At 32.0% G+C, this 13,087-nt stretch overlaps 1 protein-coding gene across 1 annotated transcript; it reads left to right on the top strand.

Annotated features, from left to right (window-relative positions):
- The first annotated feature begins 8,898 nt into the window (after positions 1-8,898).
- LOC114736888 (BTB/POZ domain-containing protein NPY2-like) lies at positions 8,899-12,848 on the top strand. The gene is made up of 4 exons (XM_028924773.1): positions 8,899-9,098; positions 10,107-10,176; positions 10,364-11,551; positions 12,011-12,848. Exons 1-4 carry the CDS (start codon positions 9,040-9,042, stop codon positions 12,587-12,589), a joined length of 1,896 nt encoding a protein of 631 aa, XP_028780606.1. The 5' UTR covers positions 8,899-9,039; the 3' UTR covers positions 12,590-12,848.
- Positions 12,849-13,087: the final 239 nt, after the last annotated feature.

The raw sequence follows: 13,087 nt of genomic DNA, 5'->3' as shown, positions 1-13,087 counted from the left end.
TGAAAAATTAGTTTCTTTTATTAGATCTAACCCTATTAATTTCTTATTTGTACGCCCATGTTAGGTATTTGTAACTATGATGAGTGTTGGCAGGCATAGAGCCCAATGGGTCCTCATCTAGTGGATCTATAGAATTTTAACACAATACATTGAAGCCCACGTCTCGGGGTGGGCTGATTGCAACCAAGGAACACGTTAGCCCAATCTAATTAAGTAAAAATGATTCTTTCATTCCTATTTATAAGTCATAGTTAATTAATTTACACGAGTTAAGAACATTAGTTACCACCAAGAGTTGGTCCAAATAGTAAAAAACCATCTCACAACTCACACGTTCGTAAATTCGAATCCCGCTTCTAATGTAAGGACTTTATTAGTAAGCAATCTGTAAGTATCTCCGTAAGCGTTCTGAGATTGAAAGCATGTGTTGATCCTAGTAAGTCTACAAGATCCAACTCACCTAATTTTTTTATAGCAAAAAATGCTAAGAAAATGAGTTAAAATAGTGGGGAAAATTAGTTGATTTTATTGAAATTACTCATTTCCAAGATAAACAAATTCCTCATAAGGGCGCTATTAAAACAACATCTATTGCTTGACATATTTTGCAAAATGATTTATAAATAGGAATATGAAAAGTTCTCTAAAATGTGACCTGAAAAAATAGATAGAGTATATTACAAAATGTTAACAAAATGCATTATTTATGAAGTATGTACTGTATGAGTCAGTTTTCAAACCCTGTACACCCATTCACACTTATTGTAAAAATAAAAGACAAAAAGATAAAGGGAGAGGGTAAATGGTATGGTGGTCCATACTTTAATAGAAATTTGGGGTTTAATAAAGAGTATGGGAAAGGGGGACATGTGAATGACCAAAAGCATTCATATTGTCATGTGCCAGTCGTATAAATATTTGGTTCTGTGCCTATGCCCCCCTCCTTTAAAAATGATGTTTCTTCCTCATAATTACCATATGATTTTTAGGTCTTTGCTTTTTCATTACTATTAATATTCCAATATATTATTATTTACAAAGTTATTTAATTTCTAGATTCCTTTTTCCATCATTTGCTCCACCCGCCAACATTTCAGAGTATGCATGCATCTTCTCGATGGTTTTGAAAAGTTGGTCAGCTGTTTATTCTTTTTAACATATTTTCTCATTAAACAGGCTTAAAATACTCTTTGGTCCTATTTATAATATCCTTCCAGTATGTTTTACAGAGATTAAGAAAAATTTTAAAATACATTAACTCTCCATTAAAATATAACAAAACTTTACAAATTTATCCCTATTTAATATATATATCTTTTAAAAAAGATAACTATCTACACTATAATAAATGAAGGACGAAATAGTACATTTACGCTAAAAATTTAATAAAGTGACTTATAAATATGATAAAAAAACTTCTCTCTCTGTCTTATAAATAGGACTAGAGGAGTATAAGCTAAATTTTGTTAGACAGGCTTATTTTTTATAAGATAGCATTCACTTTTATCTAAATATTTAATTACTTTTTTTTAAAATTTTACCCCCATAGATTCTCCTTCCTTTTCAATTCATTTATTGTATCTTTTGCTTATTTTCTTTATTGATAAGATCATATTTAAAAAAAATACATCCCTTATATATTTATTGTTTTAAACTGATTTTAATTAATTTATTGATAAATGTAAATAGATAAAATTTATTTTATATTTTTAACCAGGAGAAGTATTTGTCAAGTTTAATAAAAATAATTTTGTAGATATCATCAACTTATATATGTATTTGAGTTTTGTATTATATGAGATAAATATATAAAAAAAATTGTTATATAAAATGTAAAAGTGCTTTTTTTTTTTCCAAAAAAAAATCCCAAAGAGCCAGTACATGGGTTTTAACAAAAGTGATTACTTTATTTGCTTTCACTCCTATTTCTAATTCAATTCGTTTAAAAGTCCTTTCAACATCCGAACCAAACTGGCTCTTCTTTTGATGGGTCAAAATTGCCAAAATGGAGTTAAAGTCGACGTATCATTCCGGTGCTAGGGTGTAATATTAAAACAGTTACCCAAACAATTTTGTGCCGCAGCTTTTTTTTTTTTTTAATATCCCATTTAATACAGTTATTTCTTTTTTGAATTTATCAGTGAAAAGTTAAATATTTTTATATTCATGAAAATATTTTAATTTATTTTGTTCACCGGACAGACGAATAAAAAAGTGCTGCGCAGAAAATGAAATGATGAAAAGCCACGTGGTTTGCTGCTGCATTATGAGGAGAATTTTTAACTTGTACATTTAAATGTTGGTACAAATTTCTGTATGTGGCTGCTTTCACCATTATGAGCTTTAATTAATGTTTTCCCTGTTTTTAATTATTCTGAAGCAGAAGAAGTATTTTTTGGGGGAACAGAACAGGTGTTAATTACATCTACAGGCTCCTGCCATAATGGGTGTTAATATCATTGTCATTATCAAAATTTTCATTTGTCAGGTATAAAAATGCACTCAGCATATTAATCTTATGTTTCAGTTTTCTGATCTGATTATAATTTAGTAACTTTGTAATTTAGAATCAAAGTTGTTACTAATTTAATAAAAAGAACTAAAGTTATTAATTTTAACTATTAAAATAAATAAAAGTAAAATAGTGATTTTAAATAAATAAAGAGTGAGATTGTATCAAATTTAAAAATTAGATAAAATTACACTACTAGAAAATTAAAGTATTAGGTGCACCTGAAAAATAAGATCGAAGTGTTGAGTGATACTTTACACTTTATTATAGATTATTACTATTTTAGTTTATTTTCCTAACAAACATGCAATACACAGCATCTAGTTAAGTGTGGCCTTAAATGTACTATGAAGTTTCTTCTTATAATTAATCCATCATCAATTATCAATTATTATATAATTTTTGTTGAAACCTAATGACCTATAAATAATGATGGAATTTGATAGGTATAGTTTTGTTTTGTTATGTTAGTTTTATTTAAAACACTTACATGATTATTAGTAATTATAATTTGTTGATCACTGAGTGTTATGCCTGCAATCTAGTAACCTATGACACATTTATGCAATATATGAATCATCATTCTATTTTAGTTTATATAAAAGCAAGGAAAACATCTATTTTACAATATTAGCTTAGATCAATGAAATGGAGCATAATGGGCCAAAAATCGATGTTTCAGAATGAGACCAAATATTGCCAAAGAAAAAACAATAGGATTGGATCTAACGGAAAGAACTAGTCTCCCACAACGTGGTGAACCAATGTTCGAATCCCCACTGGAAAATGTGTCCACATTTAGTGCATGACAATGCCTCGAATAAGATTGCTTCCAATAGGAGGATACCTATGCTTTAGCAAAAAAATATTGCCAAAGAAAAGAAAGATAACCTGATAAAAAAATAAATTTAAGAGAGTATATTGATGTTTTATGTTTGAGAAAAAAATAAACATACAAACTAACTCTTGTATTTAGGATGAGAAGGAGTAACATGTAAAGATTAAAGAATACTATCTTAAACTTAAAGAATTTCAGAAAATTAAAAATTGAAACCTAAAAGATGAAATTACATTGAACTTTTACTAACTTAGTCAAGTAAGTACCACTTTGATCCTTTTTAATTATCACTTGTAGGAAGGAATTTTGGTCCTTTTTATTTGTGACTTGTACTCTTTTTAATGCCTCATTTTCAATTCTGTCCCTATTGATTAATAGAGACAAATATAAGGTGAAAAGAGAGAGTAAGTAAGAAAAAAAATACTCTTCTGGTCCTATTTATAGAGCAGAGAGAGAAGATTTTTTTTGTCCTATTTATAAGTCACCTCATTAAATTTTCAGCATAAATGTACTATTTTGTCCTTCATTTATTATAGTGTAGGTAGTTATTTCTTTTGAAAGGTTTATATATTAAATATAGATAAAATTAAAAAATTGTTATATTTTAATGGAGAGTTAATGCATTTTAAGCTCTTCCTTAGTCTGTGTGAAATATGTTAAAAGTGTCTTATAAATAGGATTAGAGGAGTATTAACTATTTAATAAGGGTAAACATGAAAGATTTTATATATTTAATGATCTCTTTAATATCTAAGAAACTACTATAAGTGATAATTAAAAAGGATAAAAGTGGTATGATCATAAAGACTATTAGAGCTCCAGAACAAGTTTGTAATGCCATTACACAACTAACAAGATACATTCAAATTCGTGGCAGTTGAATTATGTTGATTGGCAGGGAGAGATTATATATAGAGAAATTATATTCTTTTGAGATCCCAAACGTTAAAATAAAGCAAAGTTGGATACTTTTTAATTCCTTCATCACATTAAACCGTTGACCAATCCTTCTTGAATCTTGAGAGCCTCATTTATTCTTTATATTATATACATATGAAATTCCTTTGTTAATTCGGTTTAAAATTATTAGCTCTGCTTTAAAATTAAATAATTTTCTAATTTTACTCTTATTTAATAAACATTTTATATCACAAAGAGGTAATGTGCGCTCTTCTTATCTTATAAATATGATCATATAGGTATTTACCAAGTACCCCATGAATTGCTTAGAAAAGATCCATATGTGGGAAATTGATCTATAGATGACTTGCATATTATTAGGAACAATGTGGTCATTTCACATATTTTTCTATTTCTCTTCAATTGCTTAAATACCTTAGGTACTACCTTTTAAATAAGTTCTCAAATGGGGATTTATGATGATTTTTCCTAAAATAAGTACATAACATTCAAAAATAAGGCTTCCAATATTTTTTGTTTGGTCTGAAAGGGCTTCCGATAATTATATGTATTAATATAAATAGATTTTCATTTCTTCCTATGAAAATATTGTGAAGCAGTTTCAATTTTCTTATTATAAATAAATAGTGTCATCATACAGTCAACGTCTAGTCAAACCTTTAGGAACATGATGAAAATAACAAAATCATCTCATGTTTTATTTTACCTGATGATTAAAGTATATTTTTAGTTCTGTAACTTTACATAAAGTTTCATTTTAGTCTTTTATTTTTAAAAAGTAAACTTTTAGTCCTCTAATTCTAAAAATGTTAACAAAAAATGATGATATTAAACTCTTGAATACTGATAAAATATTACTAAATATTAACATATTAAGTTTAATATTCAAAACAACCATGATTGTTACAAAATTTTTTTTTAAGAATAATAATTTTTGGGTTAAAGGATTAAAAGTATACTCTTCAAAGTTAAGGGACTAAAATAAAACCTTGTGTAAAGTTAAATGACTAAAAATATATTTTAGCCTTACATGATTTTACTCAGGATTATAAAAAAAGGAATGGGGCCCTTATTTACCCTAATCATTGACAAGTTGGAGAACAAAATACTCTAATTTTCCTTTTGGTATTTAATTATATTTTTTCATATAATTATTTGATATTTAATCTTATTAGGTCATATTCGAATATTATTAGATTTATTTGGTATAGTATTCTTATGTTTTTTACTTCACATAGATTAGAATTTAAGACCTCATGCTCCCTCTCCATTATGACTAGAAAACGGGCGACTTGGTCTCCCTTTTTTTGGGGACAAAACTTGGTCCGATTTACGTTCAAATTCTATAGTCAAACCTTTAGGAACATTTCTATTCGAAAATATTTATTAATAAGATTATATTTAAATGATTTATGTTGTCCAATTTAGTCCATATATATATAATCTTTAATTTATTAAGTATCCTTATGTATGCATGTTTAAAAGATTTTTTTAAATATTATGATAAAGAAGTTAATATTATAGAATTATAGTTAATTTTCTTTTGTAATAACAGTGTTTAAATAGATTTTAAGTATAGTATTTAAGTTGGAAAAGAGTATTATGATTCAAAATGAATAATTTCATGGTCCGCTAGATGCGTTTTTTAAAATTTTTTATAAAACACTTTTTTTTATAATAAACACTGTATAAAAATAAAAGGAAAACTCGTGTCACATGACTTTTCTATAAAAGGCTTATGTAAATTGGGAAAATCTGAAAAAAAAACTTAAATTTCAAAATCTCAAATAAAATTTTTTTATAAAAATATATTGTCAGTTGCTTTTTAAATATAGTTAATTACTATTAAAGTAAAGGAAACAAGGGGTTTTGAAATTCAAGTAATATTTTTTTTTGAATTTTTTCATCTAAAGTCTGTGTGATTGAATTGATGAGTGTATTTTATTCTTAAAAAAATAAATATTAACCCAACGAAAATCTATATTAGGTGATTATAAAAAATATCTAATTCATATTATCAGGCCCAATTGACAAATTTAAAAAGATTAATAAACTTAAAATAAATTACTTAATTATAGTGTATGCTACATTATCTCTGAAATATTTATATGCATCATCATTAGATTATATATCAATTTATAAGTTAGATAAATTAATTTAAAAAATATAAATATAAATACTTTAAAATAAGTTATTTAAATTTTTTAACTTCTTCAAATTAATTAATTGTATCAGTACCAGAAGTAGCATAAATAATGATTAAGAAGTAATAAGATTAATATGATCTTTGGCTTTTCAAATTTGTCTTTATTTTGACTTTGGTCCTTCAAATTTTAAATTATAGATTTTGGTCTCTCAATGAGCACACTGATTTAAATTTTTATTGAATTATAGAGACCTATGTTTTAAATGAAAAAAATTTAAGAGATCAAAACCTATAATTTAAATATTAAGAATAAATTTTGATGTACTTGTTAAACCAAAACCAAAGTAATACTATCAAACTTGCTTTATTGAAGCAATTGCTTTATAATTTATTCGTTAAAGACCAGGTTTCAAAATATGATGCTCGTGAATCGTGATAACTTTGATGATAAATATCATTTGAGGTATTAATTTAAAATGTATTTAGATATAAATAAAATTATAGTTTTAAAAGTGATTTTACGATATATAAAATAAATATATAAAAAAATTTATCTCTATTCATAAAAAAATATTTTTAAAAAGTAGTTATGAGAATATCCAAATACTCTCAAAGTACAAAACCGTTAAATGCATAGTAAGACCAAAGACCACCAAATTTTTCTCTAAACTCTTCATTAAATTGTTGTTTTTCCAAAAAGGTTCGCCGATATTTTTTATACATTGCTTATTAGTTAAATTGTTAACATGTCAAAGGCAAAAGATTTGCTTTTGCCAACTGTCCACTAGCAAAAAGATTTCCTGATCCTGATACAATAGTACTCTCTCTCTGAATTAAAATGGTAGAGGATTCATTAGGGTTCAGTCGGCATTGATCAGCACGCAAGAAATGAGGTTCATTTAATACTACACTTCTCCCTCGCTCCGCGTTATTGAAACCCGAAAGAAAGCTGAAGTGTCAGTTTTGGCGTGCATAGCTGAGCAACGTGATGAGTGAGTGCATTGATGATGATGAATTCCCAAAATTGAACCATATGCTTCTAGCTTTCTCGCCATTTTAAAAGACGAAGTGTATTGGGAAAGTGTGGAGCTGGAAGGGAAAAGAAAAGAGAGCCACACTGATACAGCATTTCATTTCCGAACAGTTCGGCATTTCGTGTGCTTTCAGCCTCCCTGAAAACTTCAGTTTCTGTTCATATTCTCTGATGGGCTGTGCTGGTTTTCCTTAAGATTTTATTTTGGTTTCTGTCACGTGGTTTTGCGAAAATCTCTTTGGTGGGTCAGTTTTGGTGCTCCTGATTCGATAAAAACACTCACTGGCATGCACAGCAACTATTGCAGTTGTGTCCCTGTTCTACTGAACTTCTAGTGTAAGATCTCGATCCCATTTTTTCTCTTTTCAATGGTTTTGTTTCGTCTTCTGTCTTGTGATAGTAAGGTTACTTCAGCTCTAATAAGTCACAAAGGGAACGCATATCTCCCTCTCTCTCTCTCTCTGCACGGCTTATTTTTCTTTTCCCCCCCCGGTGGTGGTGGGTGCAGCAATGCATTTAGTTGCTTGTTTCTTCATCAACTTGAAAAATGGGTCCTGAGATTATATGTCGGGAATGACGCGGAGAGTGACCTTTGCGACTTGTAAGGCATATTGCTTCATGTGGGGTTGAGATACTCATCCCTATCAAGCATAAAGTCATGATCTTGCTTCAATATTTTACTAGATTTCTGCGATATATTCTGGTAGATTCCTCATATTTCAGCTCAAGTTTGTTTATAATAACTTGCAAGTAGTCCATGCTTCGTTTTTTATTACTATAAAAATAACCCCATGTTCCTGATCTTCCTCACCCAACCCATGCCCTTGCAAAAGATGCTTGTTGTCTGCCGTTTTGGTGGTTTATTCAACTGATACCGAGATGCTGTTTTCCGTTGCAGGTTTTCAAACTTCAACGGTAAAAGAAAAGGAAAGAAAGAAGGAGAGACAGGGATCATACCATTTATATTAGATAATTCTGTGTTGGAAGCTTTAAAGCCACTGCTTTTAAAAAAGGAGGGGAAAACATAGAACAGATGAATCAGAGAGTGAAATATAAAGAAATATGGGGAAGTGAGGTGGAGTCAGATTTGTGCTTGTGGGTGTCTCTGTTTTGAGAATTATTTAGTGCTCTTACTCTGCTGGCCATGTCCCCTGAGCTGATTCGGTAAGCCCGGGCTCTTTGGGCTTTGCCGCCGACCAAGGAAACAAGCCCTAGTTTTGAGTCTTCTTCCGTCCAAGAGAACCTTTACCTAAAATATTGGGCAATCCGATCTCATCTCTCTCTCATTTTCTCTCTCTGATTCAGCTTGTGCCTTGTTTGCTGTCAAGATTCGGTCATACTCCAAACTGTTGATCCTTAAAGCCAAGAAACTTTGATTCATTCAATGAGTTGATTGGTCCCCACTGGTGGGGTTGCCTTTTCCCTTTTCTGGGAATTTTTCATAGAGCTCAGGCTACTATGTATGGTTCGCTAGGGATGTTTGGCGATGGCTTATTGGACTTAGCAATTAGTTATTGAGTTCTGGGAAGTTTTATTTTTTTTCCTTGTTTGGAGTGTCAAAGAGAAGAACCGGATCTTGTATTGTCAAGATGAAGTTCATGAAACTTGGTTCCAAGCCAGACACCTTTCAGACTGATGGTAATGTTAGGTGAGATTACACAGGTTATTTATAAGACATTTTTGTTTCTTTCACCCGAAAAAAAGTTGTTTCGTACTAGTTTGTTTATTTTACAGCTGTAATTTATATGCATTGATTTTTTCCTCCATTTTTCTTCATTTCAAGTGCTTACTCAGTTGTGGGATCTGCTTTTATGTGATTAAGCGAAGGCTTTCCAGTATTGATCAATGTTTTATACTAAAGTTACTATTCTGATAGGTCTGCAATGTGAATGAACATCGATGATCCTTCATATTCTATTTTCTTATCCTTCATATTTAGCTTTAATTTTCTCTGAAGCTTTGTGTTTGGCCATTTGTTGATGCCATCTACAGCTATCAAAAACAATGATTTCTTGTACATCCAAAGGCAAGCACTTGGTAATGTCAATGTCGAGTTGCCTGTTCTTTGTAATCACAGTATAGAAGTGCTCGAAAGCAGGAAATATAATAATTGAGCGAAGTCTTGCTCAATTTTTTGATGCTAGATGAAATTATCTTGCCAAATTTGTTTATGCTGTCAAAGCTGAAAACCATTAGAATGGAGGGCAAACTGATGGATGTTCTTATGTGTTTTGCCACAAATTGATTTTCTTTAAGTTTTAATTAATGCAAATGAGTATGACTTTTTAAAAGGCATAGGTGTGAGAAAAATGAATAAAAAATGATGATGGGAATTGGGGTGAATGGGCAAGGGCGCAAGGTGCTGTAGAATAAAGATTTCGGTATACCATAGTTACTAATGTTGTTAAACCTAATAAACATTGGATGCTCATCTATACACTATTGTTGAAGACAAGTGCTTTTGCTCTCCATAATTTAAGCAATTGATAACTGTGACTTGGTAAAAACTTTTCAGAAAGTATATCTATGCAGGAATTTGTGTTCATTCTGTTTGACCTAGTTAGCAAACTTGTCTTATACTCTATTCGTTGTGTAAATGTTAGTTTATAATGCACACTGTGTAGAGAGTTCTTAAAAGGACCCATTACATGTGCAGGTATGTGGCAAATGAGCTGGCATCAGATATCGTTGTTAATGTAGGGGATATAAAGTTTTATTTACATAAGGTATGCCTCAACCCGATATTCTTTCTAGGCTTTTGATATACTCTATATAAACTTTTAGCAGTGTCTTGTTTTTAGGACCCGACTCCTAAAAAATGTTGATCAAAGTTGACTCGTTTTATTTACATATAAACAGCTATGTCATTCATTCATGTTCTGTTATGAATGAACTCATTACTCTTCCGTGTAGTTTCCTCTTCTGTCAAAGAGTTCTCACCTGCAGAAGTTGATCACTGCAACTAATGAAGAAGAAAACAGAGATGAAGTTCAAATTTCTGACATTCCTGGAGGCGCTGCTGCCTTTGAGATGTGTGCCAAGTTTTGCTATGGCATGGTTGTTACCCTCAATGCTTACAATGTGGTTTCAACTCGATGTGCAGCTGAGTACCTTGGAATGCATGAGACTGTTGAGAAAGGGAACCTTATCTACAAGATTGATGTTTTCCTTAGCTCTAGCATTTTACTCAGTTGGAAGGACTCAATCATTGTTCTTCAGACATGCAAGTCTATTTCACCCTTGGCTGAAGACCTAAAAGTGGTCAACCGGTGCATCGAATCGATAGCAAACAAGGCATGTGTTGATGTATCCAGAGTTGACTGGTCCTATACCTATAACCGAAAGAAGCTTCTAGAGGAAAATGGTATTGATCAAAACAAGAATGTTGTCAGAACTCGGTCAGTTCCCAAAGACTGGTGGGTTGAGGATTTGTGTGAGCTTGAAGTTGATTTATTTAAGTCGGTAATTACTAATATCAAGTCCAAGGCAATTCTTTCTGCTGAAGTGATTGGAGAAGCTCTCAAAGCTTATGCTCACAGAAGATTGCCAAATTTCAGCAAGAGTACCAGCCAATGTGGGGATGTGTCTAAACATCATTTGATCATTGAAACAATTGTATGGTTATTGCCAGCTGAGAAAGGCTCTGTTTCTTGTAGATTCTTAGTCAAGTTATTGAAAGCTGCCATTTCTTTGGAGTCAGGAGACATGACCATAGAAGAGCTGGTGAAGAGAATTGGACAGCAATTGGAGGAAGTTTCTGTAAGCGATATTTTGATACGAGCCCCGGATGGTGATGCTAGCACCATTTATGATGTTAGTATAGTACAGAAAATTGTAAAGGAGTATTTGATGCAGGATCTCAATACTGAAATTGAATCGGTTGGAGGTGATGGTGATATTGAGGACTCAAGAAAGCCTGCTGGGATTTTATCAGATGCTTCCAAGCTAATGGTTGCAAAACTCATAGATGGATATCTTGCTGAAATAGCAAAGGACCCCAATTTACTTTTGTCTCAGTTTGTTGATCTTGCTGAGCTGGTATCCGGCATCCCTCGTCCAGCTCATGATGGGCTTTACAGGGCCATTGATATGTATCTTAAGGTAACTACTGTTCATGAAAAGATTAATTCGTTGACTTGGATTGCATAACATTAAAGTTCTATATATGATCTTGCGTTTAGTGGGAGATTTAAAATTGTCTATCATATTGTTACTAGTTGCTCCTCAATGCTTCTGATATGATGGTTATGCCTCTTTGTGGGCTGGGCTCGGGCTCGGGCTCAACTGCTCAAGCCTGTTGGCTTTTGCCATTTGGGTATAATCATCATATATGAAGCACTGAAGTGGTCCAAGCCTAGGCATGCCTGTGGCTTAATATTGCAAGTCTTTGCTACACGGACTTGGGATTTTAGTCAATTGGCTCAAATTTTGGCTCGGACCAAAAAAATCCATTGGCATGCCTTGCTCATGGACAAATCCATTGATGACAGACAACACATCTTAGAAATCTGCATGACTGACTGTGTGCGAAAGTAACTGATGCATTCTGTCAATTTTAAGGTTCACCCCGGGATCAGCAAAGGCGAGAGGAAGAGGATATGCAAGTTGATGGACTGCAAAAAGTTATCAGCTGAAGCTTGCATGCATGCTGTGCAAAATGAGAGGTTACCGATGCGAGTAGTTGTGCAGGTGCTCTATTTTGAGCAGGTGAGGACTGCCGCATCATCTGGCGCCAGCACTCCTGATGTACACAGAGGAGGAATGAAGGATCTCAACAATGGGGGTTCACATGGCAGCTCAAAATCCGGAACAACAGCTAACACAGAAGATGACTTAGTGGACGGTTTGGGAACAGCAGAGGAGCTGAAGGCATTAAGGAAGGAACTTGCATCCTTGAGGATGAGCAGTGAGAAAGATACCGGAGATCATAACAATAACAAATCTAACTCAGACAAGGCTGTGATTACAAAGATGAAGGGTCTGCTCAAGTCAAAAAGGTCATTCATGAAGGCATGGACTAGCAAAGGAGGAGGAGGAGGAGAAAATAGTGGATCAGACTCATCAGAAAGTATTGGCTCTGCTAACCCAGAAGAAGCTAAATCCACACCTTCAAGAAATAGGAGGTATTCAGTTTCCTAAAGTGGTTTGACTCTTCCTTTCAAGTTTCTTTTCTTTAACACGAGAAAACTGAGGTACATATAGTTTGAAGAGCACAGATCACTTGAAGAATTACTGCAAGTTAAAATGAGGAGAGGTGGGGCTCACTTTTGTGTCCCTTTATATAGATCTTATGGAGGTGGGTCCAATCTTTCTCGTTTTCTCTCTTTACACCACTTGAAGTGATTCCAGTGATCCAAGTTCAATAGTTCAGAAGAGCAGTGTATTTTGAAGAATGGAGATGTAATCCTTGGTATTTATATTCTGTATTCCTATCCCTAATGGTAGTAATAGTTGCTCCTAGGAAAGGAATCTAATGGCATCAGCTTCAGCATTGTCATCAAAACTTCAACTATACACTTATTCTAGTGATTCTCTGCAGCTTACAAATTATAAGTAGATCAAGTTATTTAATAGTGATTTTATACATATTAGTGGGTTTGTTAATTAATTCCTTTTTTCTATTAAAAAATTCCCGTA

This window comes from Neltuma alba, unplaced genomic scaffold, assembly GCF_004799145.2.
Source record: "Neltuma alba isolate B1F8T4 unplaced genomic scaffold, ASM479914v2 tig00013379_pilon, whole genome shotgun sequence".
NCBI classification, from domain to species: domain Eukaryota; kingdom Viridiplantae; phylum Streptophyta; class Magnoliopsida; order Fabales; family Fabaceae; genus Neltuma; species Neltuma alba.
The sequence above is the reverse complement of the archived record's forward strand: the minus strand, read 5'-3'. Positions and strand labels throughout refer to the sequence as shown.